Source organism: Salvelinus fontinalis, chromosome 4 (genome assembly GCF_029448725.1).
Source record: "Salvelinus fontinalis isolate EN_2023a chromosome 4, ASM2944872v1, whole genome shotgun sequence".
NCBI lineage: Eukaryota > Metazoa > Chordata > Actinopteri > Salmoniformes > Salmonidae > Salvelinus > Salvelinus fontinalis.
Window position 1 is genome coordinate 32701030 of NC_074668.1, and position 22716 is coordinate 32723745.

At 42.3% G+C, this 22716-nt stretch overlaps 1 protein-coding gene across 1 annotated transcript; it reads left to right on the plus strand.

Moving 5' to 3' along the window:
* Positions 1-449: 449 nt before the first annotated feature.
* LOC129853566 (beta-1 adrenergic receptor-like) lies at positions 450-22384 on the plus strand. The gene is made up of 2 exons (XM_055919732.1): positions 450-2393; positions 19575-22384. Exons 1-2 carry the CDS (start codon positions 1039-1041, stop codon positions 19600-19602), a joined length of 1383 nt encoding a protein of 460 aa, XP_055775707.1. The 5' UTR covers positions 450-1038; the 3' UTR covers positions 19603-22384.
* Positions 22385-22716: the final 332 nt, after the last annotated feature.

Below are 22716 nucleotides of genomic sequence, written 5' to 3' on the forward strand. Positions count from 1 at the left end.
ACTAGTAGATACCTGCTAGGTTTTGAAAGTGAGTATCTTAGAGTGTTTTCCAGGCATGAATCGCCTGTGATTGGTTTAATTCAAATTCTATCCCCTGGGCACATATGTAAATTCAACATCTATTTCACATTGGTTCAACGTTATTTCATTGAAATGATGTGGAAACAATGTTGATTCAACCAGTGTGTGCCCAGTGGGGATAGAGTATGTGGTAGTGACTGTACAGTATGAGCAGATTGCTCCAAGACTAGCAGTGTCTCAGTACACACAGGCAGGCACACTTCACAGCTCCTCCCTCAGCTAGGGTGTGATTAAAGCCAGTGCAGGCTGAGGGCGACCTGCACTCTGGGTTACAGCTCTGAGAGAGAGAGAGAGAGAGCGCGGTGAGAGCGAGAGAGAGAGAAGGGTGGAGAGATAGGGAGGGAGAAACACTCAGAGGGAGGGGCAGCTACTTGGTGGACTTTTGTGGTTCTTGCAGCAGTGTCACAGCTGCTTGCTCTCGACAGTGTGGCATCACTCTCATATTACACACAGCGAAAAGCGCTTCAGCCAAATACTACAGTATGTATGATTGGATTTATTTCACAGGTATAAGGGTTGGCCTTCTTTTTACAAAGTTTTTCTTTACTTCTTGAATTGGTTGTTTGTTTCACTATCCTCTCCATGGATGTATAAAACTAAGGCAAAATAAGCAAAAAGGATTGTAAAGTATTTTTTATTTTAATTTGTACATTTTGGATGCATTGCACTGACAAGACAACATGTTGTTGTCAGCGACATTAGAGGAACTTCTCACCAACCTTTTTTGGTCTTTGGAAACAGACATCCATAAACCACTGGTAGTGTTTGGAGGATCTGGACACTGACCAGTGATACATGAAAGCTGTTTTACGTTTGCTTTGAATGAATAGAAGTGAGAGGATGTGACATAGAGAGACCAAATTCTTGTGAGTTTGACTTTAAAAATGCTAGTACAAAATGTAATTTTTTACACGTAATACATGAAAAATATATTTCACTTTGTGTATCTCTCTGCTTATGAAGATGGATTTCAACTTGAGTAGCACAGTGCTCTATGCGGTCAACAGCACTGTGACCCCCTTCCTCAACAATACAGGACCCTATCATCCTGCAGCGGGACCCTGGAGTTTACTACTGCTGGTGATCATCATCATGACCATCGTGGTGGGCAACCTGCTGGTCATCATCGCTATAGCACGCACATCCCAGCTACAGACTATAACTAACATCTTCATCATGTCCCTGGCCTGTGCTGACCTCATCATGGGGGTCCTGGTGGTCCCTCTGGGGGCCACCATAGTGCTGACGGGGAACTGGCAGCTGAGTGACACCTCTTGTGAGCTCTGGACCTCCGTAGACATGCTCTGTGTCACGGCTAGCATTGAGACTCTTTGCGTGATTGCAGTGGACCGCTATATTGCTATTACAAGGCCCCTCAGGCACAAGGTTCTGCTCAATAAGTGGCGTGCCCGGCTAATAGTGTGTGTGGTTTGGACTGTGTCTGCTCTGATATCCTTTGTGCCCATCATGAACCAGTATTGGCGAGCAGAGGATGACCCGAAGGCCTTGCTGTGCTATCAGGACCCTGCCTGCTGTGACTTTTTGATCAACCGGACCTTTGCCATTATATCCTCTGTAGTGTCATTCTACATCCCTTTGCTCATAATGATATTTGTCTATGCCAAAGTCTTCCTTATAGCCACACGACAGGTACAGCTCATAGACAAGATCCGTCTGCGCTTCCAGAGTGAGTACCAAGTGCCGCAGACGCAACAGCTGAGCCACCACAGCAACAACATCCTGCCCTTGGGCTATGGAGGCTCCTGCAGCACAAGCAGCACCAGCTCAGCTCGCAAGAGGAGCTCCAGACGAAGGCCTTCACGGCTAACGGTTATCAAGGAGCACAAGGCCCTCAAGACCTTGGGCATTATCATGGGCACCTTCACCCTCTGCTGGCTGCCTTTCTTTGTGGCTAACATAATCAACGTGTTTGACAGGAATGTGCCCCCTGGAGAGATCTTCCGCCTGCTCAACTGGCTGGGCTACATCAATTCTGGCCTCAACCCCATCATCTACTGCAGGAGCCCTGAGTTCCGCACTGCTTTCAAGAACCTACTGGGCTGCCCCTGGTTTTCCACCCCACGATTTAACATCTTCTACAAGGAGCTGCGGACACGATGTCCCTGCTTCCTGGGTTCAGCTGAGGCAGGGGCGGCCTCTTTCCAGAAGCCCCCTGCTGCTGCCACGCCTGAGGGTGATGAGAGCATGGCCAGCAGTCAGAGCAGCTATAAGAGTTTGGAACCTTCCCCAGGACCCCCACACTCCAATGGCATCACACAGTTCAGTGACTTCTCAGAACCAGAACATTTATTGTAAGTTTCTTCTTGTTATGATTTCAAATTTTGCACACTACATTTTCTCATTCCATGCAGTAAAATACTATAAACAATTTTTTTTTTTTTTAAATTGCACAGATAACTGGGTCTTTCCACCAATTCAGTGGCTTTTGAGATACAGTACCTTCAGAAAGTATTCACACCCTTTGACTTGTTCCAAATGTTCTTGTGTTACAAGCTGAATTTAAAATAGATTAAATGTAGTTTTTGTATCCACTATACCTACACACAATACCCCATAATGTCAAAGAGGAATGATGTTTAGAAATGTTTACAAATTAATACAAATTAAAAGCTTAAATGTCAATAAGTATTAAACCCCTTTGTTACGGCAAGCCTAAATAAGTTCAGGAGTAAACATTTACTTAACAAGTAGCACATAATAAGTTGCATGGACTCACTCTGTGTGCAATAATAGTGTTTAACATGATTTTTGAATAACTACCTCATCTCTTTACCACACACATACAATTATCTGTAAGGTCCCTTAGTCAGTGAATTTCAAACACATATTCAACCTCAAAGACCAGGCCGGTTTTCCAATGCCTCGCGAAGAAGGGCACTTACAGTATTGGTGGATGGATAAAAACAAAGAAAATAAGACATTGAATATCCCTTTGAGCCTGGTGAAGTTATTCATTACACTTGGAAGGAAACTGTTCAGGAACTTCACCATGAGGCCAACGGTGACTTTAAAACAGTTACAGAGTTTAATGGCTGTGACAGGAGAAAACTGAGGATGGATCAACAACATTGTAGTTAATCCACAATACTAACTTAATTGACTGAGTGAAAAGCAGGGGTGTAAAGTAAGTAGAAATACTTTAAAGTACTATTTAAGTAGTAGTTTTTTGGGGTATTTGTATTTTACTTTACTATTTCTATTTTTGACAACTTTTACTTTGACTTCCCTACATTCCTAAAAAAATTATGTACTTTTTACTCCATAAATTTTCTTTGACACCCAAAAGTACTCATTACATTTTAAATGCTTAGCAGGACAGGAAAATGGTCCAATTCACACACTTATCAAGAGAATAAGTGGTCATCCCCACTGCCTCTGATCTGACGCACTCACTAAACACAAATGCATCGTTTGTTAATGATGTCTGAGTGATGGAGTGTGCCCCTGGCTATCCGTATATTTTAAAAACAATTCAATGGTGCCGTCTGCTTTGCTTAATATAGGGAATTTGAAAAGATGTACACATTTTACTGTTGATACTTAAGTATATTTAGGACCAAGTACTTTTAGACTTTTACTCAAATATTATTTTACTCGGTAACTTTCACTTTAGCGACTTTCTATTAAGGTATCTATATTTTTACTCAAGTATGACAATTGAGTACTTTTTCCACTATTGGTGAAAAGAAGGAAGCCTGTTAAAGAATACAAATATTCAAAAACATGCAACCTGTTTGCAATAAGCCACTAAAGTAACACTGCAAAAAAATGTGTCAAAGCAATTCATGCTATGTCCTGAATACAAAGTGTTATGTTTGGTGCAAATCCAATACAACACATTACTGAGCGCCAATCTTCAAACAGCCCTGACATTAAATTCCAACCTCAGTGTGGAAATATAACAAATCTAGTTTTTGACTGTACTGGGTCATTAAAGGGAACTTTATTGAATATAAAATTCAATATTGGTGCACAATGTCTACTTAAAAGATCAAAGGGGTGCAAAAGTCCCTCATTTTGTGGAACGACCCAACTCACATTTTCCCGTTTCAGCATTTGCACTATTAGATTTTGTAATGATAATCTTGAGAAGACACTATGGTCCATGTCTACATGTGCTTAAGTCATGTAAGGTGCTCAGTGTGGTCAAAATTAAATGCTTGTGCACATTTTAGCTCTGATGAAAGTTTTGGTCTATTGCCCACAGCACAGTTCAGGCACAGTTAAGACAGGCAGTATGTTTGGGAATCTGTGTAAATGTGTAATGCCTGTGGTAGTAGGAGAAAATTATTACATCAGTGATCTGACATGTGAGTATTAAATTATTTTCTTAAACTTTAGGGCTCCTCTTATCTTTAGCGGTCTACAGCTGTGAAGAATGATCTGAGAAAACACAACAGATCTTTTGTTAAGTAGGACACTCTGAACTTCAAATGTCCCTATTTCTCTGCTAATACCATCAAATACTGTGAGAGGAACGTTTTTAATGTTTAGAAATCCCCAAAACTGTGAAAGACAAGCTTTTTGTTGTCCTGCAAGGCGACTAATTCTCAACCCTCCCATATCAAAATGAGAAAAAAAAGTTAAGTGAGAAAATCACTTTAAAAGTGAATTAATGATGACAGTTTTATGACAAAAAAATGCAAGCATACTGTAAACCAACGCAAGCTCTGAACTGAAAATATTTGCTTTTCAGTTCAGCCAAAATCAACCAAAGTACAGGAATAGAAATTATGTAGATGCTATACATTTTTAGTTTAGTTCCTTTTGTCTTTTCAATGTAGGCCTATTGATATCTGATATTTTCCTGTCATATTGTTGCAATACACTACCATAAGTTAAATAACCATTTTTACAAGTGTGTGTGTGTGTGTGGGTGCGTGCTTGCGTGTGTACTGTCAATCATTCAATACATCTCTATTTAAGAATGAAAATAAAAATGGAACAATGCAATCACATCAGGAGTGGGTTGAATTGCTGCAATCCAGAGGGCATGTTTAGGATCGTATCTGTAGTTTTAGCGGTATTCCTTTGGGAGACGGGATACGTTTTTGGTAAATCAAACAATCTCTTTGAATCTTTCACTCACATGTTTCATAGAGCTCACTGGGCATGCATGTTGAATATCAGGGAGAATCCATATTTGGATAAGTTCTGAATACATCAAGGTGCTGTGTTCGACTAAAATAGATTTGGCATAACCATGTACAATAAATAAATACACTCAATGCTTACATATTCAAAGATAAGCTGATGTGGGAATATAACATTGTAACATAATGTGAAATGTAATATGCATATTTCCATTATCTTGATCCATAAATATCAATGTAATTTGTTTAAACACTGTAGATTAACTAGTTGCTGGTATCATATTATGTTACCTGTAATCCATCTTTGAATCCAGCTCATGTAACCTTATACAAATTACTATCAGATGTCCATGGTTTTTCTCTAAGAAACAAATATCAAATCCACATCAGTAATTTGTGCTTCTGTCGTTGTATATGTAGCTGTATATGTAGCTGTATATGTAGCTGTATATGTAGCCGTATATGTAGCTGTATATGTAGCCGTATATGTAGCTGTATATGTAACTGTATATGTAGCTGTATATGTAGCCGTAAATGTAGCCGTATACTGTATGTAGCTGTATATGTAGCTGTATATGTAACTGTATGTGTAGCTGTATATGTAACTGTATATGTAGCTGTATATGTAGCTGTATATGTAGCTGTATATGTAGCCGTATATGTAGCTGTATATGTAGCTGTATATGTAGCCGTATATGTAACCGTATATGTAGCCGTATATGTAGCTGTATATGTAGCCGTATATGTAACCGTATATGTAACCGTATATGTAGCCGTATATGTAGCTGTATATGTAGCCGTATATGTAGCTGTATATGTAACTGTATATGTAGCTGTATATGTAGCCGTAAATGTAGCCGTATACTGTATGTAGCTGTATATGTAGCTGTATATGTAACTGTATGTGTAGCTGTATATGTAACTGTATATGTAGCTGTATATGTAACTGTATATGTAGCTGTATATGTAGCTGTATATGTAGCCGTATATGTAGCTGTATATGTAGCTGTATATGTAGCCGTATATGTAACCGTATATGTAGCCGTATATGTAGCCGTATATGTAGCTGTATATGTAGCTGTATATGTAACCGTATATGTAACCGTATATGTAGCCGTATATGTAGCTGTATATGTAGCCGTATATGTAGCTGTATATGTAACTGTATATGTAGCTGTATATGTAGCCGTAAATGTAGCCGTATACTGTATGTAGCTGTATATGTAGCTGTATATGTAACTGTATGTGTAACTGTATATGTAGCTGTATATGTAACTGTATATGTAGCCGTGTTTATCCAATGGCATTGAAGAGTATACCACCTCAGACATTGGCTTCATCAATAATTGCATCGACGACGTCGTCCCCACTGTGACCGTACATATCCCAACCAGAAGCCATGTATTTCAGGCAACATCCGCATCGAGCTAAAGGCCAGAGCTGCGTCTTTCAAGGAGAGGGACACTAACCCGGACACTAATAAGAAATCCCGCTATGCCCTCAGACGAACCATCAAACAAGCAGTGTGTCAATACAGGATTAAGATTGAATCCTACTACACCGGCTCTGATACTCGTCGGATGTGGCAGGGCTCGAAAACTATTACGGACTACAAACTGAAACCCAGACGCGAGCTGCCCAGTGATGCGAGCCTACCAGACGAGCGAAATTCCTTTTATGCTCGCTTCGAGGCAAGCAACACTGAAGCATGCACAAGAGCATCAGCTGTTCTGGATGACTGTGTGATAACGCTCTCGGTAGCCAATGTGAGCAAGACCTTTAAACAGGTCAACATTCACAAAGCCGCGGGGCCAGATGGATTACCAGGATGTGTACTGGAAGCATGCGCGGACCAACTGGCAAGTGTCTTCACTAACATTTTCAACCTCTCCCTGACCAAGTCTGTAATACCTACATGTTTCAAGCAGACCACCATAGTCCCTGTGCCCAAGAAAGCGAAGGTAACCTGCCTAAATGATTACCGCCCCGTAGCATGTCGGTAGCCATGAAGTGCTTTGAAAGGCTGGTCAAGGCTCACATCAACAGCATTCGCCCGGATACCCTAGACCCACTCCAATTCGCATACCGCCCCAACAGATCCACAGATGACACAATTTCAATCGCACTCCACACTGCCCTTTCCCACCTGGACAAAAGGAACATCTATGTGAGAATGCTATTCATACAGCTCGTTCAACACCATAGTGACCACGAAGCTCATCACTAAGCTAAGGACCCTGGGACTAAACACCTCCCTCTGCAACTGGATCCTGGACTTCCTTTCGGGCCGCCCCCAGGTGGTAAGGGTAGGCAACAACACGTCTGCCATGCTGATCCTCAACACTGGGGCCCCTCAGGGGAGTGTACTTAGTCCCTTCCAGTACTCCCTGTTCACCCACAACTGCGTGGCCAAACACGACTCCAACACCATCATTAAGTTTGCTGGTGACAACAGTGGTAGGCCTGATCAGTGACAACGATGAGACAGCCTATAGGATGAAGGTCAGAGAGCTGGCAGTGTGGTGCCAGGACAACAACCTCTCCCTCGATGCAAGACAAAGGAGCTGATCGTGGACTACAGGAAAAGGAGGGCCAAACAGGCCCCCATTCTCATTGATGGGGCTGTAGTGGAGCGGGTCGAGAGTTTCAAGTTCCTTGGTGTCCACATCACCAACAAACTATCATGGTCCAAACACCAAGACAGTCGTGAAGAGGGCACGACAAAACCTATTCCACCTCAGGAGACTGAAAAGATTTGGCATGGGTCCCCAGATCCTCAAAAAGTTCTACAGCTGCACCATCAAGAGCATCCTAACCAGTTGCATCATGCCTGGTATGGCAACTGCTCGGCATCTGACCATAAGGCACTACAGAGGGTAGTGCATACGGCCTAGTACATCACTGGGGCCCACTTCCTGCCATCCAGGACCTATATGATAGGCGGTGTCAGAGGAAATAAAATTGTCAGAGACTCCAGTCACCCAAGTCACAGACTGTTTTCTCTGCTACCGCACGGCAAGCGGTACCAGAGTACCAAGTCTAGGACCAAAAGTCTACCCCCAAGCCATAAGACTGCTGACCAATTAATCAAATGGCCACTGGACTATTTACATTGACACCCCACCCTCCATTTGTTTTGTACACTGCTGCTACTCGCTGATTATTATCTATGTCACTTCACCACTACCTACATGTACAAATTACCTCAACTAACCTGTACCCCCGCACACAGACTCTGTACCGGTACCCCCTGTATTTAGCCTCGTTATTGTTATTTTGTGTTACTTTTTATTATTTTTTTACTTTATTTGGTAAATATTTTCTTCTTGAACTGCACTGTTGGTTAAGGGCTTGTAAGTAAGCATTTCATGATAAGGTCTACACTTGTATTCAGCGCATATGACAAATAAAGTTTGATTTGATTTGTATATGTAGCTGTACGCTACCATGCTCTTTAACACCAGATCTTACTGTGTTGTGGGACCTTAACTACCAGTTGATTATCAATTTAGAACCTGAAGGTTAAAATAGCTAAGAAAACATGAATATAACATCTTTGATGAAAAAGGCACTGAATTATAAAAATACACAACAGTAAAGTATGTCCAAACTGTACCAAATGAAAGTGTGAATGTCTCATGCAGAGCATCATGTTTAGCATCATGTTTAGCATCATGTTTAGCAATGTTTAGCATGTATAGAGAAGCTTCCCAATAGTTTAGCGGTTTGTATGCCTCTGCTGGGGCCCCTCTGCAGCCTGTCCAACACCACCCGCAGCTGATAAAGCTTTATCACTGGGCCACAAGACTTCCACTCACTGGGAGACGCTATTTACAAGACAAGTAGGCGAAGGGAGCACACGGTTTGGTTACAGTTGGACTGCTAAACATGTCTTACCAAACCAATCCAATTTGCAGAGTCACTCCATACACTATACAGATGCTGGGATCAGGTTTCCTTTTTAATGACTACCAATTCCCTCTAACAACTTCAACCATATGTCACAACCTGGCTCTTAGATGGTGACAAGCAAGGGAGTCCACACATTGGCAGTTGAGTAACAAAAAATATTTATTAAATAACAAAGTATAAAACTACAAAGGAAAACTAACCTGTGAAGTGTGAAAGTAGGCATGTGAGGGATGTAATGGAGATGCATGGATGAAGGTAAAATGTGTGTAAGTGTTGAAGGGTGCACCTAATCCCAAAACATGATCAACCAGATCACAAAACAAAATGGTGCTTGTGGAGAGAGAGAGCCAAGACTGGCCACCAGGAACTTTTATCTCCTAGTTGATCCCAAACCTAGGTGCAACTTGTCACCTTAACGACCCAATCAGCTCCACCTGTCCCCAATCTGCAAATAAAAGCACAAACACAGGGAAGGAGGCAGGGAGAGTGAGGTGGGTGTAACACATAGCAAGTGCGGGCACTCATGGCTGTCTGCATCAGTTGAAGGGTAGTGGGCTATGTTATCTTTACTGATCTCCAGCGGGGGTTTGGGGGCAGTTAGGACTCGTTATGAATGCACTTTCTTCTCACACATGCACTACTGGATCTAAAGATTACTTCAAAAGCTCCGGAGCAGATGATTGTCTACTAATATGTATAGGCTGGTGACATGCAATTACAATTTTATTTATCCAAACAGTTCATTTGCATCGTCACATTTGTTTCTCGATACATGTTATTTAGCAGACGCTTTTTTTATGCTGCCAATTGTCACGATCGCGTTGACATGAACGAGAGGACCAAGGCGCAACATGATTTGAATACATCTTCTTTAATTATAACGACGAAGAGGATCACCAAACACTTATACAACACTAACAAAAACAACAAACGATCGTGAAAACTTCAAACGTAAGTGCACACACAAACTACTTACGTCGACATATACATATACATAAACAATGACCCACAACAGCTAAAGCCTATGGCAGCCTTAAATATGGCTTCCAATTAGAGACAACCGAAATCAGCTGTCTCTAATTGAGAACCCATTCCGGCCACCATAGACTTCCCTAGACAACTACACCCAACATAGACACAGCTAGACACATACACTCAACACAAAACCATAAACTACAACCAACACCCCCTCTACCATATAATACCCCAAAATACACACATACCCCATGTCACATCCTGACCTAACTAAAATAATAAATAAAACAAATAATACTAAGGCCAGGGCGTGACATAACCCCCCCCTTAAGGTGCGAACTCCAGACGCACCAGCACATAGTCTAGGGGAGGGTCTGGGTGGGCTTCCTTCCACGGCGGCGGCTCCGGCACTGGTCGTGGTCCCCACCCCACCATAGTCATAAGGGGCAGCACCGGGATAAGGGGCAGCACCAGGATAAGGGGCAGCACCAGGATAAGGGGCAGCACCAGGATAAGGGGCAGCACCAGGATAAGGGGCAGCACCAGGATAAGGGGCAGCACCAGGATAAGGGGCAGCACCAGGATAATGGGCAGATCCTGGCTGGATGACGGCTCCGGCGGATCCTGGTTGGACGGCTCATGGCTGGCTGACAGATCTGGCTGCTCATGGCTAGCTGACGGATCCGGCTTCTCATGGCTGGCAGACGGATCTGGACGCTCATGGCTGGCTGACAGATTTGGACGCTCATGGCTGGCTGACGGCTCTGGCAGATCCTGTCTGGTTGGCGGCTCCGGCAGATCCTGACTGACGAATGGCTCTAGCGGCTCCTGACTGACTAATGGCTCTGACGGCTCGGGACAGACGGGCGGCTCTAATGGCTCTGGGCAGACGGATGGCTCAGACGGCGCTGGGGAGACGGATGGCTCAGACGGCGCTGGGGAGACGGATGGCTCAGACGGCGCTGGGGAGACGGATGGCTCAGACGGCGCTGGGGAGACGGATGGCTCAGACGGCGCTGGGGAGACGGATGGCTCAGACGGCGCTGGGGAGACGGATGGCTCAGACGGCGCTGGGGAGACGGATGGCTCTGGCCGGATGAGGCGCACTGTAGGCCTGGTGCGTGGTGCCGGAACTGGAGGCACCGGGCTAAAGGCACGCACTTTCAGGCTAGTGCGGGGAGAAGGAACAGGGCATACTGGACCCTGGGGACGCACATTAGGCCTAGTGCGTGGGGCCGGAACTGGTGGTACCGGACTGGGGACACGCATCTCAGGGCTAGTGCGGGGAGCAGCAACAGGATGCACAGGACTCTGGAGACGCACAAGAGGCTTAGTGCGTGGTGCCGGAATTGGTGGTACCGGGCTGGAGACACGCACCATAGGACGAGTGCGTGGAGGAGGAACAGGGCTCTGGAGACACACTGGAAGCCTGTTACGTGGTGTAGGCACTGGTGGAACTGAACTGGGGCGGGGAGGTGGCGCCGGAAATACCGGACCGTGCAGGCGTACTGGTTCCCTTGAACACCGAGCCTGCCCAACCTTACCTGGTTGAATGCTCCCCGTCGCCCGACCAGTGCGGGAAGGTGGAATAACCCGCACCGGGCTATGTAGGTGAACCGGGGACACCATGCGTAAGGCTGGTGCGATGTATACCGGCCCGAGGAGACGCACTGGAGACCAGACACGTTGAGCCAGTATCATGGCACCTGGCTCAATGCCCAATCTAGCCCTACCAGTGCGGGAAGGTGGAATAACCCGCACCGGGCTATGAACACGTACAGGAGACACCGTGCGCTCTACTGCGTAACACGGTGTCCGCCCGTACTCCCGCTCTCCACGGTTAGCCTGGGAAGTGGGCGCAGGTCTCCTACCTGCCCTCGGCCCACTACCTCTTAGCCCCCCCCCCAAGAAATTTTTGGGTAGTACTCGCGGGTCTCCAGCCTTGCCTCCATGCTGCCTCCTCATATCGCCTCCTCTCGGCTTTCGCTGCCTCCAGCTCTTCACGAGGGAGGCGATATTCTCCCGGTTGCGCCCAAGGTCCCTTACCATCTAAAATCTCCTCCCATGTCCATGAGTCCTTAATGCCTTGATCCTGTTGCCGCTGGTCATGTTGCTTGGTCATAGATTGGTGGGTCATTCTGTCACGATTGCGTTGACATGAACGAGAGGACCAAGGCGCAACATGATTTGAATACATCTTCTTTAATTATAACGACGAAGATGATCACCAAACACTTATACAACACTAACAAAAACAACAAACGATCGTGAAAACTTCAAACGTAAGTGCACACACAAACTACTTACGTCGACATATACATAAACAATGACCCACAACAGCTAAAGCCTATGGCAGCCTTAAATATGGCTCCCAATTAGAGACAACCGAAATCAGCTGTCTCTAATTGAGAACCCATTCCGGCAACCATAGACTTCCCTAGACAACTACACCCAACATAGACACAGCTAGACACATACACTCAACACAAAACCATAAACTACAACCAACACCCCCTCTACCATATAATACCCCAAAATACACACATACCCCATGTCACACCCTGACCTAACTAAAATAATAAATAAAACAAATAATACTAAGGCCAGGGCGTGACACCAATCTCGGAGGTCTTTTACAGATAGATCCAATAAATTGGGCAGGAACATGGGAGACATTTTAAGAGCATATAAAAGTATTCCTTAAAAGGAGCAGAGCCTGAGAAAGAAGGCTATAGCTCAGTGTAATACTACTCACACCGGCACTGCAATGCTTTGCGATAGATTTGATAAGGTCAGTAAGATCAATGTGTCTCAGACAAACCGGGCCGTGGCTATGACAGTATATCGAATGTGGATGATAAAGCGTGTGCACCATATTACCTCGGCAGGCAGGGCTGCTAAGCTAAGACACGGCATGAATCAGGGATCTGTGGTTAGGCTAGGACAGTGATTCCCAACCGGGGTACTAGAACCCCTGAGGGTACCTGTCCTATCCACAGGGGGCACTTGAGAAGACTCGTGAGACCATAGGCCTACTGGTAAATTGCACATGAGGGTTACTTCAAAGGTACTCCAGACAGAGCAGAATTCAGTTGGTGGTACAGTAACTGAAAAAGGTTGGGAACCACTGGGCTAGGACACGGCATGAATCAATGGTCTGTGTCTGCTGCAGGTTGTGATCAGACAGGGCTATCTCTGGACACTCCCACAGATCAGAGGCAGGTTGAGAGGATATTATTCATGATTAGGACTTGATTTGGCAGGATAGTCAGACACCATGTGCTCCTCATTCATTTCAGTCTGTTTCGTGTGTGTGATGGTCACAGAAGTGTCAAACACACTGCAGACAGAATAGAAACAATGAAACAGGTAGGACTGTATATATATATATATATATATATATATATATATATATATATATATATGTGTGTGTGTGTGTGTGAGAGAGGGAAAATGAGCAGGAAGAGTTAGGCAGCGTTATTCCCCAACCCCTTGGAACACAGGCAGGGGACAACAGCGGGGATCAAAGAGTGATGTCAGCACAAACTTTAGATAGAAGAATAGAGGACATGTCAGGTTAGATAGGGCTGGCCCCAACTCGGAGCCGGGTGATCGTTTGTCTGGGCTTGTATTGACCTCAGACAGTCTCATAATGGTTGAGAGGTCTTTGAAACATCAGTGGGACAATACTAACAATGAATAACTATTCTTATTAAAGTGCATGACAAACAGCCCTAAATAGGGAATAGTCTTAGCTTTGTACAAATGACTGCTTATACATTGTTCTTGACAAAGTCGATGCCACATGGGCCGTTCTGTGGTAATTATTTATTCTCTCAAATGTAGTATAGGAATAGGACAAGTACGGAATAGGACATGTAGTATAGGAATAGGACATGTAGTACAGGAATAGGACATGTACAGAATAGGAATAGGACATGTATAATATAGGAATAGGACATGTAGTATAGGAATAGGACATCATGTAGTATAGAAATAGGACATCATGTAGTATAGGAATAGGACATCATGTAGTATAGGAATAGGACATCATGTAGTATAGGAATAGGACATCATCTAGTATAGGAATAGGACATCATGTAGTATAGGAATAGGACATCATGTAGTATAGGAATAGGACATCATGTAGTATAGGAATAGGACATTTACGGAATAGGACATGGAAATTGTTAATTCCATACAGTAGTCTTTTAACTAGCACGCATAGCAGCAAAATAAACAAATGAGTTAATGTCCTCAGAATTTCTCATAACAAACAGTAATGTTGTTTGGGGATCTATGGAGTGACAGCTGCTACTGCATTAGTCCTCATGGTGCAGCAGCGCTACATACAGTCTCTTGTAATAGTTATCACACACTCATTCTCTTTCATAAGCAGTGGCCTGCAGTGGCCTGCTCGGTATGGGTCAGGGGGAAGGTGATAAGACTGTAATGAGAGAGGAAAACACTTAGTGATAGAACACACATTCCTCTGTGTCAATCTTATCTTTAAGCACGGCAGTGGGGTATTTGTTTTCAGAAAAAAAATAAAGATACATTTTTAGTCAACACTTCTCCCAACATACAGATTATTAAAAAGCAACATAGGCTGTATTTACATAGGCAGCCCAATGCTGATATTTTGCCCAATGATTGGCAAAAGATCTGATTTGTCAAAAGACCAATTAGTGGCAAAATAACAGAATTGGGCTGCAGGTGTAAATGCAGCCATGAAGAACTAAATGCCATGAAGAACTAAATGCCATGAAGAACTTCAGAATTCTAGAGCAGGGTTTGCTTTTATTTCGATTTGAAAAAAGCCTTAGGCCTGAAATTAATAAAAAAAATAAAGATACTTTTAATTTGAATGTGCCCTAATATTGTTTGATTATACAAGGCCAGCACAATCAATATTGCAAGTTTGATTTCTGGAGCACCATTTCATTGTTATCTTCAATTGAGCCATTCAGCAAAGAGTGCATAGCTGTTTGTTAACACTGGAGCCTAACTGAGAGAATAGCACCGTTCAGCCATGGGACAAAAGGAGGACGACTGTATAATAGAAAGAAGCTGTTATCACAAAAAATTTAATGTTTGATTATCATACTAATTAAGCATGAACAATTCAGGGCTTCTATAAACGCATGTTAGAAGAGAGGTTGGTTTTATAATGGCTTTGCAATCATTAGCAATCATGTGGCACTGACTTTTGTGTTTGCCCTGGCACTAAAAGGTTATGGCTTAAATTGCCATCTGACAGAGTCATACCAGGGCTTTAAAAAGGGGAACCTATTACAGCTTTCTGTGGAAATTCTTTGTGGGCTGTGTCTGGAACAGTAATGTCCATCTGATGGCTGATGGACTAAACTCTTGCTGTATGCTACCATGCAACTGAGACTGAGGCATTATCCAAACACCACGTCCCTCAAAAGAAACATGTAGTGTGTCAGGCATGGTTATCAAATCCCCCTCCCAAAATACAGCAGATGAAAGATTCCTAGAATTCACATCACATGGATATCTGTCACGGCCGTCAAAATAAGTGGACCAAAGTGCAGCGTGGTGAGCGTCCATTTCCTTTTTATTTAAAATGTCGCCAACAAAACAACAAACGAAAGAAAGAAACAACCGTGAAGCTTACAGGGCTATAGTGCCACAAACAAAGTTAACTACCCACACTGAAAGGAGGGAAAAAGGGCTACCTAAGTATTATTCCCAATCAGAGACAACGATAGACAGCTGTCCCTGATTGAGAACCATACCCGGCCAAAACATAGAAATAAAGAAACATAGAAAACAAAGCATAGAATGCTCACCCCAACTCACACCCTGACCAAACCAACTAGAGACATAAAAAGTGTCTCTAATGTCAGGGCGTGACAATATCACATGAAATCCACAGAACTCCTAGGTTAAGAAGTTTCTGTGCAGCACCTATATTCAGTTCAGTAATGGCTTTCGTGAAATAGCACTCACGAGGCATCACAACAAGTAATGAACGCCAACATGTTGTGGCAGTGTGAACTCAGACACAACTCTCAAATGCTTATGTTCAAAGCAAATTGAATTGCTCAGACACGTTACACTTTTACCCCTCTGAAATTCTGTTGTTGTTTCAGCTTCCATTTGTTTGGCATGGCAACTATATCAGGCAAGAAATAGCTTTTGGATAGAATCCACGAAGCTTAGAGGCGGTGGAAATATGTCCATCTGCAGGCCTGCCTAATATACTGAGTGACTCAGAGCACCTGCCAAAATTGGCTTATTACTCCAAATGACTGAGTAAAACATTTATACACACTTTAGGTGCCACCAGAACTATTATGAACAGACATTTGTGATGCTTGAGTCCTTTAATAGAACTGCATGCTGAGTGTGTAATGCCACACAGCTAAGTGTGAAGTCTACATCCCTGCTCCTGGAGACTAGAATGCAGCAGTGTATTGATATGAATAAACAAATACATTGTACTCTGTTTTAGATCATTTGTCAGTTAAACAGCATTATCAACTGTAAAATGCCATTGTAAGTACAGTCAATGTTTAGAAAGGCTAGTCATAACAGTACATATATTCATTGATTTTTCTCATGACAGGATCAATGCTGCATGAAATACACTGTACAGACATTCCAGTTATACTACAGGCATGCAGGATAGTCACAAAAAACAACTAGTGAAACAGGAAATTGATCTGCTGACAGATGAATTCACTAAGGCTAAGCCTTTCCATTCTGTCTCAAATAAATTACATTGTACAATCTGTAACACAATGGTCACTTTTTTCAGATTACAGCGAGTGACAAGTATTGTATATCAAAAGTATGGTCAGGATTCTATACAAAGAACAACTGCAAAATGTTAATGCCGTTCTAAGAGAGGCCATTGCAAAAGAGCTCTTTTAATGTGCAGTCGACCATGACAGACCAAGCATTACCCTTTTAATATGTGAGCACTGACAATAACTGAGACCTGCACAATATAGATTAGGAGTCTTTTGTTGGATTAGGATGGGATCAAACCTCGGGGAGCATAAAAATGAGGAACAGGATAAGAGGAGCATGGTAATGTGAGTATCTGATCAAATCCTACATCTAAAGCATCAAGAAGAAAATGGTGGGAGTTGAGTAAGCAGTTCACTATGGGACAAAACCAAATGTTAAGCCAAAGTTTTACTTCACTGTCTACAGCTGAGTAAAGTTTAAAAAAAATGGCAAGTAATTTAAATTAACTTTATCTCATCGATTGTTTCTTTCCAACTTACGCGTTCGAAGGTTCTTAATGGTAAGGAACCGTATGTGCTCCAGGTCGTTCTTAAGAAACTGCAAACAACTTGATTGAAATATTTTAATGCCATCAATCATTGGAATCAACATATTTGGCACTTCCACTATAGTGGACAGGATTGCAAAATAATCCCTTTGGCCCCAAACCTCCCAAGGGCCATACCTCACTTTCTGAACACAAAGTACACTTTACCCTGTTGACAGGTACTGTAAAAGAAAATACACTTCACTCAAATGATGGATGTCTCTGCATGAGACTTTGGGATGGAGCGAAAGCTAATTTTTAACAAAGTTTTAAACTACACAGGCAATTCTTTCCCTCAGAAGTCCACGTGAAAGTACAATACTTGCTGTATAAGGCATGAGGGTACTTCTCTAGATTTCTCCAACAAAGCAATGGTGGGCATTGTTTATATTTTCCTGTGTAGACATGTACTGTAAAGTTGATAGGATCAGAATGTCTGGCATTTTGATAAAAGGATTGGTTGAGCAGGGAGTATGTTTGTGGGAAAGAGAAACCGTAGAGTACACACTACCATGAAGTGATTGATGGGAATAGGAAGGGCATTAATCAATCAGGATAGACGCATTCAAAAGCTCAAAATCAAATAAGCAGTAAAACAAACTGTTATTGTTCCCCAGTCTGAAGTGAACCCTAATCACATAATGTTCAATATGGTAATGTGGGTTACACATTTCAACCTCCTTCCACCATGTTAGAGTCATCTCTCCCAATGTGCATGTGCCAAGTCAAACAAACAAATCATCTCCTGATGAGACAGTTGGCCTTCTTGTCTAGATGCTTCAATAGTAAAGAACAACATGTGATTGGGATTTCATGGGACGATGGGATAAACAACAAGTCTGATATTGCAAAGCAAATTTAAATCACAAGTGACACATAAGACGGTTGGATCGATTTCAGGGTTGGATCTCAATGTTAAGAATTCCAATTCCATTATTTCAAAAATATATATACATTTCCCAAAAAGTTGTCATATCAATGTAAAAATGTTTTCATCTTCCCCAAGGCAGGAAAAACAAAACCAATTGTATTATTTTAGGGGGTCAGTGTAAATCAGTCATATTTATACTAAACTTTGAAATGTAATTTATTTTGTAATGTATTCTGAGGTATAGCCAATATTTCACCATTGCTTACAAGAACCACTTTCTGATGGTTCTGAATTGCTCTTTTTTATAACCATTACAGTAAATTATGCTTAGTATACAGTGGCGTGCCTGGGGCCTGGGCCTTCAATGAGGTCCTACACAGTCCCACCCGAATTAATCAACCTCTTACTTCCATCAGTATGATGCCATGGCTCTAGACACTATACATGTAGACGTCGGCGTCGGGCGACCTCTCCTTACAATGTCTAACTTTTCTTGAAAAGTTCGTCTTGAGAATGGCGTTATAATTATATTCTCGACCAAATCGATATCTTCTCCTCCTTCCGCCATTGTGGATTGAAAAAACAGCTTAGTAGTACGCAAATTAATTTGTTTATCAGATTCAGTTTGCTAGTTCTGCATAGACCTGCCCATAGGACCTGCCTCTCAATATTGGTAATCCAATCAAAAGACGTGCACGCACTACGCCTGCTAGCTGGCTCCTGTGTAACACTGGAGCCAGCCAGCAGGCGTACAATAGCCAACTCTAAAGCTGATTGGTTGACACTAAATTTTCATTTCCATTCACTTTAAGCTACAAGCGCCCGCACTGTTGATTCTGAAGGCCTGAGGGCAGATTTTAGACCCCTGGCAACACATGATGGCTGAATATGATTGGATAAAAGATTTAACATAAAGACCAGTCCTCCAAATCTCAACCTGGGGCTGGAAGCAGTGCAACCAAGAGGAAAGCTATGAAATGAAGAGTATAACTCTTACTCTGGGGAATAATTTAATACATATTTGTGGGAAAATATATTTAAAAAAAATATATATATATTCTGATGATGTTTAGGCCAGCAGAGAAGGCCTTGCTGGCCCTGACGGCCCACCACTGTTAGTATATTTTGTCTAATAGGGCATCAACATTCCTCTAAATAAATTCTCATTAACCAAAATGACATTCTTAGTTCTCAGTGAATCATAGGCTTTAACAAAGTCTGGAATAGGACAGTGTCTCAGAATATGAAAAATGACAGGAATATGACTCAATACAGTAAGCCCAAAAATTCTAATTTATCCTTATTCACTCAGTTTCACATTACAGGAAAAGGATGGGTGAAAGATTTGGAAACGAATCTGAAGAAATTCAAAACAACAAAAGGCCGACCCCAGCAGTGACTTTCACAACTGACTGAGCAGAGATTGGAATGGCTGAGATGATGCTGCACAAAGAACAACCTAATAATGCAGATGCACTGGCCCTGGTGAATATGAGCAAGGAAGATTTACAAGACCCTGAGGAGGAGAACTGAACTGGGCAGTTTGGTTTGGCTGGCCTGGATGTTTGGGAGCGGCACCAGTTTAAAGGTCCAGATCACAAGACTTGAAGACTAACTGTGTCAACACAGCACCCTGAGGAAGACTGTTCACTGAAACCCAGCATTAAATCATCATCATGAACTGAGGTATCCTGTCATTGTCTGCCACCAACACGCTCACAGCATACTGTGTACAATAAGATAAACTATTTCTTTACAACCAGGAATGATTGCAGATGTGTAACAGTAATACACCGTAGACATTCATGCACAATGTGTGTGGCCTCTGGTCTAAAGTGGGCAATCAGAATAAATGGTGTACATTATCTAATGCAAAGTTATTTATTTATTATATCCTCACTATCTGTACATGCAAAACTTGTCAACTTAACACAGGAATATCATGTTATATGTCTTTACTCTCCAGTTATGTCCATAGTGTAGCAACACATTTTCTATTCAGTGTTCATGTCATTAACCTCTTCACTGCCAAATCAACCTAATTAACTGCACTTGAAATATAAGTGTTCTTATCAAGTGATCAGCCTAAATAACACTGGTAATAACCAGATCCATTAACATACAGTACCAGTCAAGAGTTTGGACACACCTACTCATTTAAAAGTTTTTCTTTATTTGTACTATTGTCTATATTCTATAATAATAGTGAAGACATCATAACTATGAAATAACACATATGGAATCATGTAGTAACCAAAAAAGTGTTAAACAAATCAAAATAAATGCATAGTAGCCACCCTTTGCATTGATGACAGCTTTACACACTCTTGGCATTCTCTCAACCAGCTTCACCTGGAATGCTTTTTTTTTCAACAGTCTTGACGGAGTTCCCACATATGCTGAGCGCTTGTTGGCTGCCTTTACTTCACTCTGTGGTCCAACTCATCCCAAACCATCTCAATTGGGTTGAGGTCGGGTGATTGTGGAGGCCAGGTCATCTGATGCAGCACTCCATCTCTCTCCTTCTTGTCCAAATAGCTCTTACATAGCCTGTAGATGGGTTGGGTCATTGTTCTGTTGAAAAATAAATGATAGTCCCACTAACTGCAAGCCAGATGGGATGGTGTATTGCTGCAGAATGCTGTGGTAGCCATGCTGGTTAAGTGTGCCATGAATTCTAAATAAATCACGTGTCACCAGTAAAGCACCCCCACACCATCACACCTCCTCCTCCATGCTTCACGGTGGGAACCACACATGCGGAGATCATCCGTTCACCTACTCTGTATCTCACAAAGACACGGCGGTTGGAACCAAAAATCTCAAATTTGGACTCAGAGCAAATGACAGATTTCAAACGGTCTAATGTCCCTTGCTCGTGTTTCTTGGCCTAAGCAAGTGTCCTTTAGTAGTGGTTTTATTGGTGTCCTTTAGTAGTGGTTTCTTTGCAGCAATTCGACCATGAAGGCCTGATTCACACAGTCTCCTCTGAACAGTTGATGTTGAGATGTGTCTGTTACTTGAACTCTGTGAAGCATTTATTTGGGCTGCAATTTCCGATGCTGCAGCAGAGGTAACTCTGGGTCTTCCTTTCCTGTGGCGGTCCTCATGAGAGCCAGTTTCATCATAGCACTTGATGGTTTTTGCGACTGCACTTGAAAAAACTTTCGAAGTTCTTGAAATGTTCCGCATTGACTGACCTTCATGTCTTAAAGTAACGATGTGCTGTCATTTCTCTTTGCTTTTTTGAGCTGATCTTGCCATATTATGGACTTGGTCTTTAACAAATAGGGCTATCTTCTGAATACCACCCCTATCTTGTCACAACACAACTGATTGGCTCAAACGCATGTAGAAGGATAGAAATTCCACAAATGTACTTTTAACAGGGCACACCTGTTAATTGAAATGCATTCCAAGTGACTACCTCGTGAAGCTGGTTGAAAGAATGCCAACAGTGTGCAAAAGCTGTCATCAAGGGTGGCTACTTTGAAGAATCTCAAATATAAAATATATTTTGATTTGTTCAACCTTTTTTTGGTTACTACATGATTCCATATGTGTTATTTCATAGTTTTGATGTCTTCACTATTATTCTACAATGTAGAAAATAGTAAAAATAAAGAAAAACCCTTGAATGAGTAGCCGTGTTCAAACTTTTGACTGATACTGTACATATTTTATAAAAAGTTATATGTAACTAAAGATATTGTTTGCAATAAACAGTCAATTATGAATATAAGTCAAGGACTACCAATGTCAACCTATGAAAAGCTAAGACTCTTTGTAACATCAGCCACACAAAATGTACCCACATCAGGTGTACTGACATACAGCCAAATACATCCTCATTGTACTTCGTACACACAGCAGAACAATCTGCATCTCTGCCCTAAGTCACTGACGACAGACATTGCTTTGACCCATAAGATCTAGTAACAATTCCTTGCATCTCATGCAGCTCATAACTTATTTATTGTGTGATGACGAAGCAGTGAATGAGAGTGATGTGATTCCAAAAAAGAATCTTGAATATTGTCATGAACTAAGTCATTATGAATTCTAACAATGTGTACCTCTACAAACCTTTCACTAAACATATGACTGTACAACTGAAATAAATGACAAGGTTTCCATGATCCTTCTCACTTTTGTCAAATTGTGAAAAAGAGGGGGGCAGAGAGAGGGACAGACTGAGAGACAGAGAAAAATAGTGAGTGAGATAGACAGTGACAGAGATTTAGAGACATAACAGAGCGAGAGAGAGAATCAAATTGAGAGAGACAGACAGACAGACAGACACAGACGGGCAGACGGAGGGAGGGCAGACAGAGAAGATGGGCTGAGAGAGGGTCAAAGAAATAGTGAGTGAGAGACAGACAGACCAGATAGAGAGTGAGTGTGAGAGACAGAATCTTAACTATAAAGAGAGATACATTTAGATGTAGAGTCTC